General features: G+C 54.1%; 6 protein-coding genes across 6 annotated transcripts; 2 read left to right on the forward strand and 4 right to left on the reverse strand.

The window, feature by feature from the left end:
* Positions 1 to 226: 226 nt before the first annotated feature.
* On the reverse strand, positions 227 to 1,264 carry NMRAL1-9 (NmrA-like family domain-containing protein 1; the record flags this gene model as incomplete). The annotated part of the gene is made up of 2 exons (XM_032024013.1): positions 227 to 940; positions 1,013 to 1,264. The coding sequence occupies 2 exons, from the start codon at positions 1,262 to 1,264 to the stop codon at positions 227 to 229; spliced, it is 966 nt and encodes a 321-aa protein (XP_031879302.1).
* Positions 1,265 to 2,804: 1,540 nt separating this feature from the next.
* PDA6-1-3 (Pisatin demethylase) lies at positions 2,805 to 4,573 on the forward strand (the record flags this gene model as incomplete). The annotated part of the gene is made up of 4 exons (XM_032024014.1): positions 2,805 to 3,003; positions 3,063 to 4,063; positions 4,146 to 4,283; positions 4,367 to 4,573. 4 exons carry the CDS (start codon positions 2,805 to 2,807, stop codon positions 4,571 to 4,573), a joined length of 1,545 nt encoding a protein of 514 aa, XP_031879342.1.
* Positions 4,574 to 8,429: 3,856 nt separating this feature from the next.
* CGGC5_v001870 (D-xylose 1-dehydrogenase) lies at positions 8,430 to 9,671 on the reverse strand (the record flags this gene model as incomplete). The annotated part of the gene is made up of 2 exons (XM_032024017.1): positions 8,430 to 9,565; positions 9,614 to 9,671. 2 exons carry the CDS (start codon positions 9,669 to 9,671, stop codon positions 8,430 to 8,432), a joined length of 1,194 nt encoding a protein of 397 aa, XP_031879304.1.
* A 351-nt stretch (positions 9,672 to 10,022) lies between these two features.
* Positions 10,023 to 11,796, reverse strand: CGGC5_v001871 (putative secreted lipase; the record flags this gene model as incomplete). Its single annotated transcript, XM_032024018.1, has 2 exons — positions 10,023 to 11,273; positions 11,332 to 11,796. The coding sequence occupies 2 exons, from the start codon at positions 11,794 to 11,796 to the stop codon at positions 10,023 to 10,025; spliced, it is 1,716 nt and encodes a 571-aa protein (XP_031879335.1).
* A 4,058-nt stretch (positions 11,797 to 15,854) lies between these two features.
* Positions 15,855 to 16,694, forward strand: CGGC5_v001872 (uncharacterized protein; the record flags this gene model as incomplete). Its single annotated transcript, XM_032024019.1, has 1 exon — positions 15,855 to 16,694. One exon carries the CDS (start codon positions 15,855 to 15,857, stop codon positions 16,692 to 16,694), a length of 840 nt encoding a protein of 279 aa, XP_031879306.1.
* Positions 16,695 to 17,224: 530 nt separating this feature from the next.
* On the reverse strand, positions 17,225 to 19,236 carry CGGC5_v001873 (uncharacterized protein; the record flags this gene model as incomplete). The annotated part of the gene is made up of 4 exons (XM_032024021.2): positions 17,225 to 18,210; positions 18,721 to 18,777; positions 18,949 to 19,156; positions 19,213 to 19,236. 4 exons carry the CDS (start codon positions 19,234 to 19,236, stop codon positions 17,225 to 17,227), a joined length of 1,275 nt encoding a protein of 424 aa, XP_031879284.2.
* Positions 19,237 to 21,354: the final 2,118 nt, after the last annotated feature.

Below are 21,354 nucleotides of genomic sequence, written 5' to 3' on the forward strand. Positions count from 1 at the left end.
TGAATAGCGAATTACCATGTCTCCGTTTGCCTATGGCGAGTAGAATAATGAGCCGAAGATACGATGAATATGATCATTTGAGCATCTCGATTCGCGCGCCTATCAAAGGATCCCCCCTTATGCGCAATTGTAAGAGGTAGTAAAACCACGCTGATCCTTACTAAGTTTGGGCGTCTTCGACTCTATACTAAAGTCCTGATATCACCAACCGTTGGCAAAAGCAGCATCACACGAATACGGTACCCCAGTCCTCATTCTCAACATATTCCTTGAAAGTGCGCGGTCGACGTGCCAGCTTGGCAGGCTCGATGTGACTCCCGGCCGCATAGGCGGAGTTCCAGACCTCGTGGAATTTGAACATTTCAACCATGTCATCGACAACAAAAGCAGGGAGGCCAGCCTGCACCATACCCGCCCCGTTTTGCTCCTCCGTAACCCTGTTGTATACAATGTTTTTGCCCGTGACCGTGGAGAGGGTCTTCAGTTGATCGGGAAGAGTGACCTGGTCCCCATAGGCCCAGATTATCTTGCCATCTCCCCTGTTGAATTCATCTGACTCGATAGCAAGCTGGACAAACAAACCGAAATCATGGTAGGTGTCGAGGAGCGGCATTCGGAAAGTCTCAGGCCAGCTACCATCGACAACATAAGAACCATCTCCAGCAGGTCTGGGACGGCTGAACGTAGTGAAGTTGTTCATGTACCCAGCGGCGTGGATGTCGACGAAGAGCACACCCAAGGCTCGCGAATGGTCGGAGATCTCCGCCTTCGAGTCGAAATGATAAACCTTGGTAAGGTTTCCGTTCGTCACCCTTGTAGCGTTGGCTTCGGAGGAGACTAGGAGCAGTTTCACTCCGACCTTGTGGGCTGCCTCGACCAAGGTTTTGCCCTCGGCTATCTCACGGGCTTTGTCGACGTGCTCCCAGAAGTTGGTCATGATCTTCAGGCTTGGCAATCAGCACGCGTTCGACGCATCACAGTACAGCAGCGACCCGGAAAGAAGCGGCCTTACAAAGACATAGGTTGCACCCTGGAATGACTGTTGGATTCCTTCGGCATTGTCGGCGGACAGGTCGACGGTCCAAACCTCGGCACCCCGCTTCGCAAGAGTCTGAGCCTTGTCTTTCTTCGCATCTCTAGTGAGACCGCGAATACGGTACGGCTTGTCCGACAGCGCTAGGTTGTTGATGACACTGCCGCCTTGTAGGCCCGTTGAGCCGACAACGGCGATAAGAGGCGCAGTTGAATCAGAGGAGATGGTCATGATGTCTCAGTGACTGGTATGTACGAAGTAGTCGATTTGGAAAAGTAGTAAGGACGAGGTGCCAAAGATGCCAATCGACGCACACATATGATGTCGGGAGGAGCTATATATAGACGCAAGTGAAAAGGCTGAATCTTGATCGTTGCCCAGGTCGAATGAGTATGCCACTGATAGATGCGCTCTTTGCCCTTCCCGAAATCCGTCAGTAGAATTGAAAATAGTGCACGATCAAGAGGTGTTGCGCGCGGCTGTTCTTACATGTGTAATCAGGCGCGCGGTGGAGGTCTCAAAAGACTGATGCGCGCGCGTCCTGACTAATATTTACCAGACAGAATCACGCCTGTGTCAATGCTGTAGTAAACAGAGACGTAGAGGCGGAACAGGTGTCCTCAGCGTCACCGGACATCACGGCGGCCGTTGTCCGACTGGCGGATCGAAGACAGCTGGTGGCGTCGGTGTATGTGCCGGCGGAGAGACCGGAGATGCTTCGACAGGCGTGTTGAAGCAGGCCATCACGAGTTTCCGAGGTGGAAAGGGGAAGGGGCGGACGTAGTCCTGGCAGGAAACTGCAATCGCCACGACTACCTGTGGGGAGGTGATGATGTGTCGGAGGATCGACAAGGTGATCGATCTGATGAGCGAGTACGAGGTCCTCGCTTAGTAGCCTCCTACCCGAGGCTGTCACCGTTCCACCCGATCGAAAACAGGAGCAGAGAGTTTTGCGGAGTTTCCCCGCATAGCCTCGAGTTGTGAATCAGTACGAATAGCATAGATCACTAACAGCATAATGAATCCACCGTTTCGTATTCTTGGAAAATTTCCGCATACCGACCGTGGTGGTCCACGGTCAACGGCGACGACAAGCTCCGACCTACTCCATAGTTGAGCTTGCCGCCTTTCGCGTCCCGGCCCCGCCGTACGCTATCTGGCATGTCATGTTGCGGGGCGCATGTCGGTTTCGGACAACTTTGAAATCCGGGTCTTGTCGCCTCGCCGAAACCCCCTAACACAGCAGCAAAGATTAATGGTTCCTGGTTTAATGCCAAGAACCCCCAAATCCTTGGATAGCAGCTCTCCTGCAGAAGGTGTTCAGATTCACGATTCCACTTGAAGTATAGTTTTCTTTTGATCCACATCCATGCATAGCGGGTAGAGCAGTTCTTTATGATCCGATCCAACGCTACAGATGTTCCATGCTTGAACATCCAAGCTTCGGTGCCGAGACGTCTCCATAGTCCAGCATCCCAAAACCATCTATGACTCGCCCCAAGTGAAGCACCCCTGATAGTTGTAAGCCATATGCCGTTACAGGTTTAAATCTAAGATGGTCTGCGGACTGGTAGTGTGCATGTCGACTTTAATAAGCGGTGATGATGCATGGTCACCCCAAAATACGGATCCGGTATGCCCAGCATAAATATCTGTAGCTTGTATCTTTCCCTTGCTCAGGAAGGCCTCAAAGTCACCAGTTGTACAGAGTGTGGTGCTCTATCAACCAGCGTTGGGAACTTCATCTTTGTGTTCATCATATATCTTTACAATGGGCGCTCAACTCGTACTGGCCGTCGCAGCTTTTGCGCTGCTGGCACAGATTCTTTATTCCTTTGTTTGGTGGGTTCGCTCCCCCTTGCGATCAGTACCCGGCCCATCGCTGGCTCGCTTCACCGACTTTTGGTATTTCCACCACCTCAAACAAGGAGGTTTTGAGAAGATCAATCAGCAGCTACACGAACAATACGGTAGGAGCATCAAGCAGCTGCCAGTATCATGACTACTTACGTTTCCTGTTTCTCTCCAGGCCCCGTCGTCCGCTATGGCCCAAACCGATACAGCATTAACGACACGGAAGCCCTAAAAACGATCTATGGCCACGGCACAGAGTTTCAAAAATCGGAGTGGTATATTTCGTTCCAACCTAACGAAGACCTATGGAATCTCTTCTCGGAGCGTTCGGCGAAGCGTCATGCACGTAACAGACGGTTCTACACGAACGCATACTCTATGACATCCCTTATTAGCTATGAGCCGTACGTGGACGAGTGCGGCTCCTTGTTTGCGCAGCGGCTTTCCGAGTTCTCTAAGGCTGGGGCGACGATAGACATTGGGCATTGGTTCCAATGCTACGCTTTCGACACTATTGCGCTAATGACCTACGGAAAACGTCTTGGGTTCCTGGACCGCGGCGAAGACGTTGCTCACGTCATTGACAACCTCAACCAGAGCTTAGTCTACATGAGCTTAGCTGGTATCTTTCCGTTCGTGCACACTTACATCACACCGATACTAAACAAGCTCGTTCCGAATCTGAGTATGGGAGCCAAGTTGCTATACATCTTGAGCTTTACGGCGAAAACCATCGAGGAAGAGAAAGCGTCCCCAAAGCCGGTCCTCGACGTCAAGAGTGCCGAAGACAGCGTGGCCGTTGGGGAAGCGTTCCTGACCAAGTTCCTGGCCAAGCACTCCAGCAACGCCGACGAGTTCACACAATGGCATCTTCTGAACGGTTGTATGTCCAATATGGTCGCCGGGTCTGACACCACCGGCATCAGTATCTCTGCTATTCTGTACAACTTGCTCAAGAACCCCGACACTATGGCTAAGCTACGCGAAGAGCTTGCAGACTTTACCAGCCGCGGGGAGCTCTCGCAGTCCCCGACATTCAAGGAAAGCCAAAAGATGCCCTACCTCCAAGCAGTCATCAAGGAGGCTTTACGCGTCCATCCCGCTGTTGGACTGCCTCTGGAACGCATCGTTCCCGCGGGCGGTGTCACCATCGCCGGACGTTTCTTCCCTGCAGGGGTATGTCTTCTCCATGTTCTTCGGCCAATCCGCACATCAAGGGGTACTTATGATTCACTGACGCGTTCATGCTTCATTTTAGTCCGTTGTTGGAATTAACGGCTGGATTCAGCACAGAAACAAGGCCTTCTTCGGAGAGGATGCTGACAGTTTCAACCCGGGCCGTTGGCTGATTGAAGACGAGAAGAGACTCTCCGTGATGAATAGAAATTGGATGCCTGTAAGACCTTATCCACTTTGTCTTGCCCTTCACCTTTAGTCTTGTTGGTGTGCACGGCTTCTAACATGATTCGACCATTATAGTTCGGACTGGGATCGCGTACATGCATCGGCAAGAACGTTTCAATCCTTGAAATATCAAAGCTCATCCCTAGGATCATCCGCGACTTCGATTTCAAGCTCGAGGGCGATGCTGCTGCACCTGAAGGAACGTGGAAGACCCACAATGCGTGGTTCGTGAAGCCTAAAGGGTTCCGCGTCAGTGTCAAGTCGAGAACGTCAAGCCACTAGGGGAGAGGCATGGCGCATAACGACACCAACAACACTTGGTTTATTTGCATCGTCGCGGTTACGAAGCGAGCATGGGGAAAGCAGAACATGCATTCCGGCCTTATTTCATGAGGCGCACGCTAGCCTCCCGTAGGTAGACGGTTGATACGTGTGGGAGATTCCTGTATTCAGTCCTAGCAATTACATGAGTACGACACTAAGAATCCGTAGTCAAGATTGTGACTGTTCCTTGGACTGCATTGGAGTCTAAGAGACGTAATGTAGGCAGCAGAATCTCGAGCACCAGCTTGACTTGCTATTCATTCTGTTCAGCTTTCTGTGAGCTTGGAACGCTAGCGTACAATTACAAGTCGACGACGTATTAATGCAGACTTTGTAGATGTGGCGTCCGAGTATGTTGCCATCCCCTCGGCTGAACTAGGTTAGCAGTTTGCACACAGCGTCTACGGGCCTTTCCCTGCGACTTGACACCGATCCCCCCATTGAAGTGACTTTAACCACAATATCACTGGGTGGCTATTGCACTTACTTGCAAGGTGAAGCAAGATACTTAGAATAAGAGTATGAGTTTGGTCCTGGGTTCAAGAGCCCCAACCCCGAACATGTCATCGACCGGCCGCGACGCTGGTCCGATATCTTCGACCTGGTAGGCTATGCTGTCAACCGCTACTTAAGTACCTGGTCTCTGAAAGGATCTGATGCCAGCAAGACGACGTCATCTTTCAGTACTCACTCTTTTTTTCGGTTGGCCGTGAGTAAATATGTATGCGCCTGGACTCTGGTCCCCTTGGTCAAGTGGGTTTTCAGCCATCAAGCAGTTCTCAAGCTCCGCTCTAATTCAACTAATACGTAATAGCGTTAAGCAGAAAAGATGAGCTGGGGCTTAGGACGTTTTGGCGACCTCACTTTTCATTGGCATCCAATACCCGCCGCCCGTTCAGCAAAGCGGCCTCACAATCAATCAGTTTCTATCGATAGCGTCTTGTTAAAATGAAACACCGTAAATCCTGTTACAGATCATCGTGAATGTCGATTCATCGACCAAAAGTTTCCCACGAGATTCGGTCGTAGATTCAATCCATCTTTGACTGGCGTGGTTCAACTGGTGGACAGCGCTGTCTCGAGAGACGCGAGCCTGGCGAAAGTAGGCAGCGAGATTGCCATCAAGGTGATACGCAACCGCTATCTCTGCTGAGTCTTTGATCAAGAGTGGCAGACAAGCCAGGACATGCACTGGATCTCGTTCCCTGAAGATGCGGGCAATGCCCGCGACAATATCCAAAGAAAGCTCACAGATAACACCTTGAGGGACTGCAAGACCGCGCGTCAACATCCGAGGAGAAGAAAATATGATTTGGGTGGATCTTTCAGATCCAGACCAGCGGTTGAAGAGGCAGCAGGAAGTGCGTATCAAGTCGGCATGCAGTTCGAGAGTCTCGGAGTAGGTCCACAGCAAACATCGGAGTTGGAAGGCGGAAGTTGAATGTTGTGCTTTGGCGTTACGAGCACAACAGATATAATCTTCCAGGGACGAAAGAAATTCCTGCGGGGGCACCCATAGAGTCTGACGATCAGTAGACGCATCGATGATTGACTGTAAGAACGCCGTCTCGGGGCCCCGGCGGGTGCCTATTATACTATTGTTGACAATGAATGCAAGAGCACTCTCGGAAAAGGTCTTTGCTGCTAAGAAATGCTTCAGACCCCGAACGATTGCGCGGGCCCTGTTGTTGTTCCAATTGGCGGCCGAAAGCGCCCTGGCAAAATCTGGCCACTGCTCGCTACAGAGAGTGATTCTTCGAAAGTCCTTGATTTCTGACTTGTCGTTGCGAGCAGGGGCCATTGGACGAGGACCGAGCTCGTTCTTGGATTTAGCCAACGCGTTCATAGTTTGTTCATAGAGCATCTCCTGGTTCTTCATCTTCTTCGGTTCTCTTTCACCAAAGCCTAGCATGGTTTGCTCTATGACCAATCGCAAGCCTGTTCTCCGGATGTCCTTCAGCGCCAATGAAGTGACGGGATCTGGCTCGTCGTCGAAGGAATCCAGGAATCGTGCGGAGAGGCCACACCTGGTGCTGTGGAGTGGTTAGCCTTGGGCCCTCGAGGCAACTCTCGAAAGAATGTACATACCAGAACATCTCCATACTGACTGGATTTGACCAAAATCTTTTGCATTTGGGACAGAAGCTGTTGTAGTCCGTGTGGTTCGGAAAAAGCATGCTCATTTCGAGTTCATGTCCATCTTGAACCGAGTCCTCCAAGGGAGGAATACTAGGACTATTGACAAGGAACATCTCTTCAGTCGTGTTGTTCCGCAGAATGTAACTTCTGTTCTTCACGGCCAGGCACGATTGACCGCCGACACAAAACAACCTTTCAATAAAGGTCGCCAAATCCTAGGACGAATTAGTCATTACCTCGGCAATAGGTTTCAGGAGATCGCATCATCTACGTTTGGAAAGAAAATGGAAGGTTAGTCATAGATGTACTACTTACATCCCAGGATTTCACGCCTGCCATTGACAGGCCATGATATTCGGACCGAGCATCCACGAGGACGATTTTGGGCCCGGGAACTGGGGTCCTGGGAAGTCCGGCTGAAGGGCAAAGGTTCATAAAACGAATGGACGATCTATTCGAATGTCAGACCGGCCCTTTTGCAGCTTTCTATCCGGGCAGGGACTACTCACCCATTATTCAGGTCTACGATGAATTTGATCATGTTGAACTTGGAGCTGAGCTTGTGACAAATCCCGCTCAGAATCTTTTCGTAAAAAGGCCATCGTATCTTCTGAATGATCCTCTGAAACCCTTTCTCCTTACGATCTTTGCCTAAGGACGGCTGAAGTTGTTGCATCCGTGCGAGAAAGTCCTTCAACAGTCGATTCAGCGACCTGAGTTCCACACGCAAATGTGGCTTCAGTGCCTCCCCTTCGACTTCCAGAAATTTGCGCAAGTAGGCGGCTCCGTTCGCAAAGGATTCATAGGCCTCTACGTGCTCCGCAAAGCCGTTGACGGCCTCGCCGCGGAGAAGACTTGCACATCGCACGAGCCCTCGCAAAATTAGGACAATATCACCGATGCTGAACCCGAACGACTCGTTTCTGGACTTTGTGGCGGCCTTGAGCAACCGGCTCCGTTGTAGTCGTGTGATGGATTGAGAAGAGACTGGAGAAGTGAGATGAGGAGAGCCTTCTGGACGATATCTTTTGCGAGGTAACCTTCGTCCTTTAGTGTCCCATCTTTACAATTGTAATTTCGAAAGCTTCGGGCGCTCTCCTGCAATGCCAACTCAGCGCCTGACCGGCGACCGCATGATTCTGCATGGTCCTGCTTTCGGGTGGGTGGTGATTGGCTATCCAGTGCCGATCAATCAATGCAGCATGTATTGCCGGTCTGCGTACTACGCATCAAAATCAGGCTCTCATGCAGTCGTGGCCTCATGATAACTCAGGGGTCCAATGGAGCATACAGGGCTCACATTGAATGCTGCAGGGTGGTATGTCTGGCCCCGAGGCAGATTTTAACCTTTAGCCATTAAGCAGGCTAGTAATTGGTGGTCGCATCAAAACGAGACGCCGATCGTGATCGGCAATTCGCGAGCCATCTCTGCAGCTTTCTTTTTGCAGAAGTTGAGCCACGATTGCTAAGCAGCAAATGCTCCTAATATTCGTAACACCGCTGGACCATTTTCAGTGTCTATATAATGCCTAGAGAAGTGAGGAAACTATTGTGATGAAGTAGGCGGTAAATCTTCTACGCTCAGTTTACTCGGTATATTCGACATGCCCAATGTGCTCGATATGCTCGATACACCCAGTGCACTCGACAGACTCTCCTTTGCTCCTATCTAAACTCAGCTGCCCGTATTTAACGGACTGACCGAATCAAATTCACAGCTCGAGATGACGTCCGGATACATAATCTCAGCCCCGCGCAAAACCTTGTCCATCGTCTCCATTACCAACACACTCTCCGCCCACGGCATAATCTCACTCTCCAACTTTCCATTCCGGATACACCTCGCACTCTCATCCGCCTCCCAGAACGTCCCATTCCCCCATCTCCGCTCACCATCCTGCGGCTGCGGACACTCAACCACCTCTTCCACACTTTCCCCGCCATTGCCGTGCTGCTTGATGATCCTGAACAAGGCCGGTTTATACGCCGGATGCGCCACCTGTATCTCCCCTTTGGACCCTTGTATCCTCACCGCCGGGTTCCCGGTCTCCCCGGGATCCGTCGCCACGCGCAACGACGCAGTAGCAACCCCGACCGCCCCATGGCGCGGAAAGCTGAGCAGCATCGCGACAGACTCGTCAATCCCCGTGTGGTACTTCTGCACCGCAGCCTTCACCTCCGGCGCCTCCTTCTCATCCTCGGATTGGAGGTGGTAGAGGATCTGAAACACCCACGTGAGCGCGTACACACCCAGCCCAAGTAGCACGCCCCCGGCCAGCTCGGGATTCACCATACGATGCCTGTCCTCGTAATCCAACCTCTTACCCGTCACATCGTCGCCGTCACCATTCGCCCGCGAGAGGTCCGCTGAAACACGATAGACCGTCCCAATCTCGCCCCCACTAACCAACTCGCAAATCCGCCTGCTCAGCGGGAAAAAGCGCGTCCACACGCCCTCCATGAAGAACAGCTTCCTCTCCTTTGCAGTGAGCACCAAGCAACGCGCCTGCGCCGCGGTGACGCACAGCGCCTTCTCGCAGAGCACGTGTTTCCCCGCGGTGAGGGCAAGCATGGCGTTTTGGAAGTGGTGGCTATGCGGCGTGGCGATGTACACGATGTCGACGGACAAGTCGTTTACCAGGGCTTGGTTTGAGCCGTAGGTGTTTACAGTGGACGGAGCCGGGTGGGCGATGCGGGACAGAAAGGCGCTGGCTTTAGAGGGGTCGTTGGAGGAGGAGACGGCGGCGATGGTGTGGGATATGTCGGTGACGGCGCGGGTTGATGGATTGGTGAGAAGGTCTTTGCAGAAGTCTTTTGGGTGTTAGAGGCATGGTCACGGGAGGGGCTGAGGGGGCTTACATTCGGACATGGCGCCGGTGGCCATGATGCCCCATCTTAGCACGAAGGGGTCTGGCATTTTGCCGACAATCGCCTTCTACCTCGGGTGCAGAAAGCTATGTCTGGAACTTGCACCTGAGAAAGCAAGCGTGATTCGACTCAATTTCAGCACACACCCGTTCACCCTCCGAGAGACATGACGGAGACGTCGGAGGACTCGGGCTTAGTCATCGCCGAGACGCGGACGCTAGCGGGAAGTTTCCCCGCACATCACGGACGCTCGGCCTATTCACCACCGAACAAGCTTCGGCCCACTCACACACGAGCATCATCAGAATTGTGCCAACATTATCCTTTTGGTATTCGTAACTATAGTCATCATAAATCATAAAACATGTACCTCAAACTCCACAAGTCCCCAAATTACTAATTAAAAGTACAAGCTCCCAGCATTGTTCAAGATCCAGTCGGAGCTGCTCTTCCTGAAATCGTCCTTGAGCGTGCTCGCCGAGTTGGCAAAGAACTGCATCATGTTCTGCCCCTGGCCCCACTGCGCCCACGTCGGGTACGCCCCGTTCAGCCCGACGTTGGGGTCGAGCGCGTACACGAAGTTGGTGTAGTACGTGCGGATGCTGCGCGCCGCGTAGTTGTCCTTGACGCCGTAGAACACCTGCAGCAGGTCCGAGCCGTGGAACGTGCCGAGGATCGGCGTGCCGTAGTCGTACGACGCGAGGTACGACCACGCGGGGACACTAGGGTTGACCACCGCGGCCAGCTGCAGGAACACGCGGCGCGTCAGCGTGAAGACGAGGTCGCCGAGGACCGCGGCGCGCAGCTTAAAGCCCGGGAAGATCTCGTTGAGCAGGCCGGTGCGGTGCGGGCTGCCGTTGATGATGGCGTTGATGCCGGTGTCGTAGGTGGCGACGTACGCCTTGATCTGGTCCGTCGTGGCGGTCGCGAAGTAGTAGTCCTTGAGGTACTGCACGAACTTGTCGGTGGTGGTGAGGTTCGCCTGGAAGAGGCCGAAGAGCGTGCCCTCGTCCTCCTGGTCGCCGATGATCATGGGGACGGCGGCGTACCGGCCCTCCTTGGCGAGGACGTCAGGGCTGGCGGGGAGGGCGGTGCCGTCGGGGCGCGGGAGGTACGACAGCGCGAGGGAGTTGTAAGACAGAATGCCCGGGACGGAGGTGGCGGCGTTGAGGAAGGTGGTGTAGTCGACCTCGCGCAGACAGGCGAGGGTGTCTGCCTTGCCGGCGCAGCCGGCGTTCTTGACGACGGTGTCGTAGATGGCCTGGCCCTTGGGGCAGTCGACGGGGTCGGTGGGAGTGATGCTGCCCGAGTTCATGATGGCACCGCGGAAGAGCGGCTTGCCCTTGTACTTGTTGTCGCCGCCGTAGAGGGCCATCTGGTCAAAGACGGAGATGGCGCCGGCGGACTCGCCCCAGATGGTGACCTTGTCGGGGTCGCCGCCGAAGGCGGCGATGTTGTCGGCAACCCACTCGAGGCCCATGCGCTGGTCGAGGAGACCGAGGTTGGCGGAGCCGTCGGCGAGGATCTCCTTGCCGGGGAGGAAGCCGAAGCCGGCGACGCGGTAGTTGACGGCGACGAAGACGAAGGGCTTGTTGATGTCGACGCCGTGCTGGACGAGGCCGGTGCCGTCGTACATGGAGGACCATCCGAGCTGTTGGGATGAAGGTTAGCCACACGGGATGAACGCGCAGGTCGGACGAATGACGTACCTCGAAACCACCTCCGAAGATCCAGTAGAGTACGGGCAGCTTCGCATCAGCCGTGGTGCCCTGAGGGCGGGCCACGGTGATCGTGAGGCAGTCCTCGCTCTGCCCGGTGGCCGTCTGGATGAAGGGCAGGTTCGCAATGTCTCCGAGGATGTCAATGAGGGCGTTCGTGCTAGCGGAAGAGGCCACCATCTGGGGACAGGCCCCGGCAGGGCCGGTGGCGTCGAAGGTGCCGATGTTGTCAGTCAGGCGCACGGGGGGCTTCAGTCGCAGCGAGCCGGTGGGCGGCTTCGCGTAGGGGATGCCGCCGAAGGATTCCACATTGTTCATGACATTGCCAATGACGGTGGCCGTGTCGAGGACGACGGTCGCGGTGGCAGCCCTGTCTTCCAAGGGCTGCGTGTGCTCTGAAACCGCCAAGGCGGCCCCCAGGAGGGAGAAGGACGAGACGAGGGCGGGAAGCTGCATGATGGACGGGACGGGGACTGTCGTCTGGAAATCTGGAGGAGGTAGGGACGGGGGATGGAGCTGGGGATGCACCTAGTCGGTGATTGCTTGGCTGTAGTCGATCCCGGTGAGCTGTCTCGAACGCCTCAGCACAAGAGAGGCCATCGTGGAGAATGGGGACGATTGCGGGCTATTTAAGTCCAATTGGGTCTTGGAGACTCTCGACTGTTTTGTTTTTGCTTTGCTTGTCCAGTTCCCACAAATGAGAGAGCAATTGGCTCTAGGGCGGATGGATCGGTGGGAACACCCAAGACAAACCGCGCCCACCACGAGTTCAAGACATGATCCCGGGAGGGTGTGTGCGCGCGGATGGTGGATGGTGGATGGTGGTGCGCGCGTGGTGCAAGTGGCCCGTCCATCGTGCTAGCGGGAATGTAGGGTCAACGGGGAGGAGAAGGCTTCACGTCCCCGCCAATCCCTGAGTCGTGATGATCCTCCATCAGGCGGGTATCTCTGTCGTGCTGGACCTTGTCTAGCAGGTGGAATAAGACGGGGCAGAAAGAGAGTGAGTAAAAAAACGCAGAAAATTGGAAATGCAACGTTCCCCATGGGGTAGTGGGGCCTTCAGTGCCGGGGGTGCGAGATGTGATGCATCTGCTGCGAATACGTGCCCGGTAGAGGGCAGCCGAATGACCACGGCAGTTCAAAAGGTCAGCATCTCTCGGGAGCGTCTGGAAACCCGCAACGGGAACCCAGCCTTGTGACGTAGCAACTTCACATGGGAATATGCGCGCGTTGACAGGGCCATCGCATTGTGTTTTTTGCCCACCTCGGTATGTCGGGCGGCAGAATCTGGGGTGGATTGCATTATCCGTTGTCAGCGCGAAGCTGCAGATGCGAAAGACTGACGGACTATACGCGGTCAGCACAGGAACCAGGGGTGGTAAGGTAGACATGCGCAAGGCGGTCAGCACTGGCGGCGTGGAAATTCATGCATTTTGCGTCCCTTCTTTGCGCCGTGAGCATGTGATTGTGAGACCGTTCCGCCGACGGGGACACCAGGAACCAGGAACTCCGTCCGGATGAGGAACTGATGTTCCTCTGATCTCTCGACATGTTGGTGTGTTCGTGTGCGCGCGACTCAGCGTGTGTGTCTCCAAACGTGTCGTGGTGGTTGCGAGCGGGTGAGCTTGGGGAAGCATAGGCGCCCTGGATCTTAGCACCTCCCACCTCCAAAGGCAAAAGCATTGCTGCGCGGCACACAATAGCGTTGTGCTACAGACGCGGGCCAAGAGGGGAGGTCCCAATAGTGTCCGCCCAAATCTACCCAGGATGCATGGATGCATGGGTTGGCCGTGGTGGGGGTGGAATGCGGGGTGATGGAGATGGGCCTCACACTCCCATTCACAGTTCCATCTGCGCATCCAGAAGCCCCGTCCGAAAGAAGGTCGGCTGACGCAGATCGACGACCTGGATCCCTGTACCGGCACTAGCACGCCCATCCACGAGGCGCAACGACTTCGGATTTGGTATCCAACCACGGTAATGCGCTCCGAAAGGCTGTGGGGTTCTGGATCGGATTCACTGCGAAAGAATCGAATCCCCCCTCCACTCCCTCTCTTCGTTGTCGCCAACTTTTTGCTTGACCAGGCTGCCAGCTGCTCGTAAATTGGATTGGGGCCGCCAAAAACCGTTGGGGTTGCGCGCGGATGAGGCGGGAAATTCCACCAGTGTACTAGCTCCAAAGCAGAACATCCACAGAAAAAAGAAGCCGGGCCAGGGGGAAACGAATGAAATCTCCATCTCAAAAGTGCACGACACTGCACTAGCAGTAGCATCTCGGCGGGGAGCATTAGTGCCAGCCTCCCAAGTCTGCGCGCACCTCGTACCCAGAACCTCACTGGCCGGCGGACAACGAGGACGTTCCCGAAAGCGAGGACCGGGCTCGCGATCTGCGAGGCACCACATCTCGCCCGCTGCCCAATGAACAGGGCCATCGACGAGGCCCTCCGGCTACGACGGGTCGTGCATATCTCCAAAAAGGACTGTCAGCTTGCTCTTTCTCGTATGTTTGGCAGTCCGAATTGAGCTTCCAGCTCGTGCGGGACGTTCAATCTGTCCGAACACCTCGGTCCGAATAGTCTTGCCTACTAATCACTTGAAGAGTAAGACACGCGACTGCTTTGACAACGTTCCGGAAGCATGTGTCTGGCATGTCCGAGAGTTCAGGTAGTCCAGCTGCACGCAGCCGTCCTGTCAAATGTCGAAAAAAGAAACGCTCTCTGCATGCTCCCTTTCTTCTTCCTCTTTTCCCATGCAAGCTTGTTCAGTGGAAATCTTGGATTTCTCGGTAGACCCAGGGAAATCCGAGCCCCGGTACCTGCCGGGGCCCGTTTGCGGCTTTTCCACACCGCTCCCGGGAGTCGTTAATATAATGTTGCGGGGTCGAAGTTGGAAGGTGCGTCACAGTTCGCCTCTCAACGCGTGTGGAGCCGATAGAAGCGCTTGCAGGATCCGTTTGTGGATTGTTTCTTTCCAGCATCCCTTGGGTCAATTTGTGTGACCTGGGACCCGGGACCTCCAATTTTCCTTCTTGTCGATGTGAATCCCGCCCATCTGAGCGATTTCGAGTGTGCCAAGCAACAGTTAGAGGGTCTCTGCAAGCATTCGTATCCGCAATTGTTGAGGAACTAAGGGCGTTAGATTCCTCTCAAAATCAGTGCGCTAGGGGCCAAGATTGAACAAAATTTTCTCTCTGGCCGTTGAATTCCGTTCGCAACTGGCATGTCGTCGTCTAAACTCTTTCCAGACAACGTTGCGAAACCGCTCTTCGAAAAAGGCTGTAAATAATCTGGGTTGGGGGATCGAGTTCCGCGTGCAGTGCCACGTGCGGGACGTTGGCCCTAGCTCCCGTCCGTTAGTTTAGGGTTCAGGTGTGTGTTCAGTGGATGGACGTGCTGCGCGCATTGTTTTTGACTGTCATCTGTAATGTCGCTAGCCGTTGGTGCGAAGTAGTCGAGTCCTGCAACGACAGATTGACCGGATTCGTACCTGCGCTAGATCATCCAGTAAGCTCATTGAGGCGATTGTCGCGATCCAGAAGATCACTAGATATTCAGTTATCCGCTGCATTCTGAGTCAGAAGAGACATTATCGGAAGAGACCCAGAGTGGAGCCCAGTGCTTCTCCGCGCACAAGAAGGGTGTCCTTGCATCACTTTTCGGTCTCTTTTAACCCATCTCACGATATGCGCAACACGCTGGAGTGGTAGTCAGGCATGTAAGGGAGGAATGTCAAATTTGAGCCGGTGTCACGGGGTCGGTTGGCACCTTTGGAGTGCGACGCAAGCAGATTCGACCTCGTGGCCCGCTGTCGTTTGACACATAGCACAATGCACAGCACGTGGCGAGCGAATGATGTTTGTTGTGACAGGAGCATTGGCGCTGTAACCGGAGAACCCTTCGTCGAATGTTCCAACCGGCGCTCTGTCCCGTCCGGGCTGCGCGAAGCGACCGATCGCAATGGCGGGGCCGATCGGCCGCGTCGGCTGCAGGCCGGCTGGCTTACCGAGACTGACCGAGCCGGTCGGAAACCCACCTAGCTCACCTAGGCGACACCGAAAAAAGAGCCAAAAACACGCGGAAAACAATGCACAAAGCGCACGGATCGCTCGGGATCCTTGGACCCCCTTTTAAGGTTCTTCTAAACTGAAAAAGGGCAGTTCAGCGGGTCTGCATTGGCGGTCCAGCGAATCGTAAGCGCCAATTAAGCGAGATTGGCTGCTCGAGCTGCGGCAATCTCGAGGGGTAAGGTGAGTCCAGTGTCGCGCCCGACATCGCGATCCAATTTTTCCCCTTCTCTCTCTTCTCACAATCCACACACCACACCAGCACAAGCTGCAGATCCAATCCATGACCCTCCTTTAGACTCGCATATCGGCCGCAACCGCGGCTGGTCCATTCCTTATCTCTCATACCAGCCGAAAAAGGGCACTCAAACAACGTCATTCCTTACGTATCTATCCAAAGGGGGACGGCCGGTTGAACCCAGGCCCCCCTGCTCACTCTTTTGAAATCACCATGCGCGGCGCCTCTCCTTCATCGCCGTCGCATCTTTTCCTCGTCGTCGCCGCCGTAGCGTCCCTCTCCTCCCTCGTCCTCGCCGACGGCACCGTCTGGGCCACGCCCCACGACAGCTACTCCTCCTCCGTCGGCGTCCTCGGCTGCAAGATCAACACCGACCGCGTCGCCTACTGGCCCGGCTCCGTCGACTGCAACAACATCTGCATCTCCCTCAGCTACGCCGACCGCAACCTCAAGCTGCTGCGCATCGACCAGTCCCAGGGCGCCTACGACATCTCCTACGATGCCTGGAACTACCTCTACACCGGCAACTCCGCCAAGAAGCTGCCCGTCTCGGGCGGCCCGCTCGCCATGGAGTACAAGGAGCTGCCCGCCGACGACTGCAAGGACCTCATCAAGACCAAGAGCAAGAAGCTGCCCCTCAGCGCGTCCAACAGCATGAACTTCCTCGCGAGCTGCCTCGGCCAGGCCGACAGCTGGGTCGGCAGCAACTACGCGCTGTATAACATGCTCGACTCCGTGTGCTCGTGGGGCTACGACGAAAGCTGCGAGCTCGAGGACTGGCCGAACGCGAACCAGCCGACGTGCAAGCACTCGCTCGGCACGCCCGTGGAGCTGAAGGACGCGCCCGTGTACAATGTGCAGTACCCCTCCGGCGACGTCGTCGAGGCCTCGACGGGCGAGGTCGTGTCCACGCCTGGGGACAGCACGAGCGCGGCGGTGCCGTCGCCGACCACGTACAACAGCATGCAGAACGGCGCCTCGACGCTGGGGATGTTGACCATGTTGGCGTTTAGTTCCTTCTTCTGGACGTGTTTCGTGCTGGGGTCATGTTGATATGTTGTTTTGTGAATGATTTTTGTGAAATGAAGTTGGGAAGCGAAAGATGATACCACAAAGATACCACTTACTGATGTCATACGACGTTAATGTCAAATACTATTACCACATCAAACTGGCGTGCCATTGTCTGCGTGAATGTCTCGGGCGTTTCTTTTGTTGGTGACGATCTCAACGGTCCCGACCGAGACATTGCAAATTGAACTGACACAGACGGATCGACGCCGTTGAGAAGTCAGATGTCTCATCAATCATTTCGGTAAACTCCATGGTACCGCTCGGTAAGACAAGCACAAATGTGATCATAGTTATGTTGCGAATCCAAGATTTAACCTGAAGGAATCGTGTCGACGAGAGCATCGGAGAAGTCGAGAAAATGGTGTTTGATTTTCTGTATTTCTCACCAAGTAGGACGCTTGTTTCTGCTCAATAGCATGTAGTGAACTAGCTTGAACAGATCTGAGCTGCACAGGCTCCAGTACTAGAGGCACTCTGAACAGAGGTGGCCGGTCTAGTCAACATACATCTCAGCACTCGTCTTGAAAAGCCTCAGCCTGTCCGTAATCCGTTGAAGTGAGGGGCCGCTCTTCCTTTCCGTCCACACCAAACGGGTTTCGTCCTAGAACCATCTCCAAAATGATGCAAAAAGCCACAAAGCCGAACACCATCGTCAACAATCCAAGAAGTTGCGTGACAAGCCATCCCCAGTCCCCGTTGATGGCAACCCAGACAGGGAAGCAGATGAACCCATAAATGGCGCCAACCGACATTGGCGTCAAAAACATGACACCGACAACCTTCCAGCCGACAAGCACAGACCGGTAGCGATAGGCCAGAGCCGTCGCAAGGAACACGCCAATGGAGTTGGGTGCCATCCACCACCAAGGAAACATGTTCAAAATGACCAACGGCTGGTTTCCGTAGTAATGATAGACGCCCATCGGCAGCAGAATCTCCTCCACGACGAGGTCCGAAATCATCATCAGGCCGAGGAACCACCATAGTGTCTTCGTAGAAACGTTGTTGACGAGGAGCTGGAGGTTGATCTGCATCAACGAGCCGTAGCCGAACCAAATCGGAATCCAGGGCGGCATCTCGCGGCCGATCAGGTGGAAGGAGGCGTTTTCTGCTGGCCATGGATAGTAGATGCAGCCGAGAACGTCGATGAATGTCTCTGGGAAGGCAATCATGGCGCCGCTGAGAGGTAAGATCAGCGGGAGGAGGCTGCGCTGTTTCTGGGCGTCGCGTGCGCCGAGGGCCACGGCTGAGAGCCCGAAGAGGGTCATTACTATCATGCAGATGATGTTGTTGGTTTTAGAGTATGGAAGGTCGGTTGGTGGAGTGGGAAGGTCGAATTTGGCGTCAACATCGTAGTCGGGACTTCCTCTCTTGGGCAAGGGGTGGTGGAACGCGCCGATGAACACCAGCGCTGCCGTAATGACGATTCCGACAGCTAACGCTGAAGTTCGGCGAGGATTCGCCATGATGGAGTAAGTAAGGAAAGAAGTGCCGTCTTTGACAAAACATGAGCAAAAAGGTAAGATGATGTCGTGAGATCCCGCCTGATTGTGGCTATGTTGGCGACTGGGGGTCGGTCAATACGTCATATTCTTAGCCGTTGGATCACTGAGCGAAGCGCTTTCGACGTTTATATAGAATATCCCAGTTTCCGAGCGGAGGCCTCGGTAAGTGGAACGACTTTGAAACAAAGCCATCGCCACCAAGAAGACATGAGGTTGAGTAAGCATCACATTGGAACAGGCAGCTCGGCGCCGAGAGGCGGGCCACGATCCACAACATGCCGTCATTCCAGACCCACCCCACGTCCGCAAAGACCCGTGATCCGGACGTCAAAGATCGTGTTAAGTCTTACTTGTTCGTTTATTTAGTCTAATTCTCTGCTATGGACTGAATTGATTCGCACAGCTAGCCAAACTTTCGATTTAGCACCACGAACTATTCCTCATGGAGGCAGCATCAATACTAAGTATCGCACTGCGCACTGGCAGATGTTGATTCGTACTCATTGGATCAGATGCCGTTTCACTGTCCATTTCGGATTCCCTGGGCGTATAAAGAGCTATTAACAGACTGGTCAGAAGCATGCATTCATCTGAACGACAAGAGATGCAAAAGGAAATGGGAGCTCATGCGGAAATGCCGCATGGTGTTTGCTCTCTTTTGAGGGAGATGACTAGGAAACGCGAGGAGGAAAGAGGGCAAGTCTGGCCAAAGAAAAGCATGAACTCACGATCAACGGTAGAACAGGCGGTACTGATCGTTGGAGTCGTTTGGCGGCTATTGACTCCTTCCAGAGTCTGTACGGCCTTTTCCAGAAGCGCGCATTTCTCTTCCAAAGCATCCCGCAGCCTCACTCTCTCTTCCCAGCTCCCGGCAGGTCTGGAGGGTTTATCAACGGCTCTCGTCGCGACTTCGTATTCCTTTCTGGCTCTGGGAATCTTTCGTTCCACTTCTTGTCGGATGTCCGCAATGCTACAGGTAGCACAGATAGTACCATGTTCGAACTGAGATTGGACATGGTCGCGAAAGTAGGCGCTTAGGGAACCAGAGGCTACCCGTGACATCCACATGCCAGAGATAGAGGGAAAATACTTGTGGAGGATAGATCTTGCGGCAGATTCGGTTTCCTCCAGCAAGTGCCACCCTAATTTGAAAGTATGACCTCGGCAAACATTATGAGTCACCGCTACGACCTGTTGAGCGTCCTTGCGACTCAAGGTCGGGCGAACGACGAAAATAGCCATCGTTCGGTCGCCGGCTCCGATTAAATTTTCATGAAGAAGGACGTTGGTCTTTGAACTTCTGAGAGTTGGCAGATCGTCGTGGGCGACTAAGGTGACGCTGCGGGAATTCCGTGCGTGGTCCAGCAGATTGGCTTTAGTGATTTTGTAGTTTGTGGAATTGGTACTGTCTCTGCCACTTCCCTCTCGCCTAATTTTTCTTAGCATCCACTGTTAGTGTAATACGTGGGATACCACCAAAATCCTTAACAGCTGAAAATCCTTCACCTCTCGCCTGCAGCTAGCAGATATCCCACATATCTACCACATCGCAACTGGCTACTCACTGAGACCCCTGAATAAGCAGGTTCAGCAAGCCCTCCTTACGGACAAACAGAAACTAGCAGACAGTCTTGGAGCCTATGAGGTTGAGACCCCTACTAAGTGGTTCACCTATGTTGTCCCACGCTGCCCTGCTAAGCTATGGACTATCGATGGGGATACCCTCGACCCAGCTACTCTAGTTGAAGAGGAGGTCTTTGCACAGACAGGATGCAAGCCTATCCGGGCCCGCCAATCCCAACTTGGCGTGAATCCTATCACAAACGAAGTCTCTTGGATCATCTCCTTCTCTGTAGAAGTACTACCCTTCAGGCTCTTCAACCAAAGTAGCAGATCTCAGCTTATCCAGAAGAAAAAGACCCTCATCAGACATGACCCTGGTTGCCAGGGATATCATTCAAACCGGTACTGTAACCGACAGCCACTCTGTAGCAACTGCAGCAGGCCCGCAGGCTCCCATGAGACCTGGCCCTGCATAGCCAGACCGAAGTGCGCTAACTGCGCCGGCCCCTTCCAAGCCAACCATAAGGACTGCCCAGCAAGGCCCTTAGTGGTTAACGGCTCCCCCACCCTCCCAGGTCGGAAGGAACTCTCCCGGATCCGTAAAGCTGGGCAGAAGGCCTATGAGGCCCTCTATCAGAGCAGTCAGGCCGGCACCCACGCCCGCAGCACCCAGAAACCTAGCAACAGCCTGACGAGCCCTCAGCCTGGCTCTAAACGACCACGAGCCCCTACCCCTACCCAGGACTCAATCATCGTAGCGGACGTTAGCGATACAGCAAGCTCTAGCAGTATGGAGGAGGATGAGAATGAGGCTGAAGCAGACGTCTCTGACAACAACCCTATCCTACCACCACTACCTACCCAGCATACCCCAGCTACCTCAAGCAGCAGGGTCCAGCGGGTAGCTCAGAAGCCTGATTATAACGTTATTAATGCCTACACCCACCTCGACCTCGACTCGGAGCAGTAGGCTCAGGACGGCTCCCCCACGGGTATTACGGGTCGCCCAGTGTAACGTGGGGAAGAGAAGCCCAGCTCATACAGCTCTTCTAGAGCTCTGCTGGGCAGATCTGATCGATATAGTTCTGATCCAGGAACCCTGGATAGGCTATAGAGATAAGATGCAGATTAACACACACCCAGGCTTTAATTCCTACGTACCAGTTGACTTCTGGAACAGCAGAGACACAAGGCCTAGGGTTATGACCTACACACGCAAAGGTCTAAGGCTGCAAATACAGCAACAAAGGCCTACCCAATCAAGAGATATCTTGTGGGTGAAAGTTGGCGACCTCACTATTATGAATATATATAGGCCGCCAGATGAGCCTATAAACCAAGCAACCAGCCTCCTTCTAGATTACCAACCGCCAGAGAGAGCCCTTATTGCTGGGGACCTTAACGCCCACCACTCCTCATGGGAACCTGGGTCCCCTAGCCGAAATCGAGGAGACGATATTGCAGAATGGGCGGAAGGCTACGATCTTCTGTTTATTGGGGAGTACCAGAGTCAGCCCTACCACGGCTGATCGACCTAGTAAAGGCTGGGGCTACAGCCTTACCTACTCTAG

The sequence above is a fragment of the Colletotrichum fructicola genome, assembly GCF_000319635.2.
Source record: "Colletotrichum fructicola Nara gc5 chromosome Unknown KSG_Nara_v1_contig01, whole genome shotgun sequence".
NCBI lineage: Eukaryota > Fungi > Ascomycota > Sordariomycetes > Glomerellales > Glomerellaceae > Colletotrichum > Colletotrichum fructicola.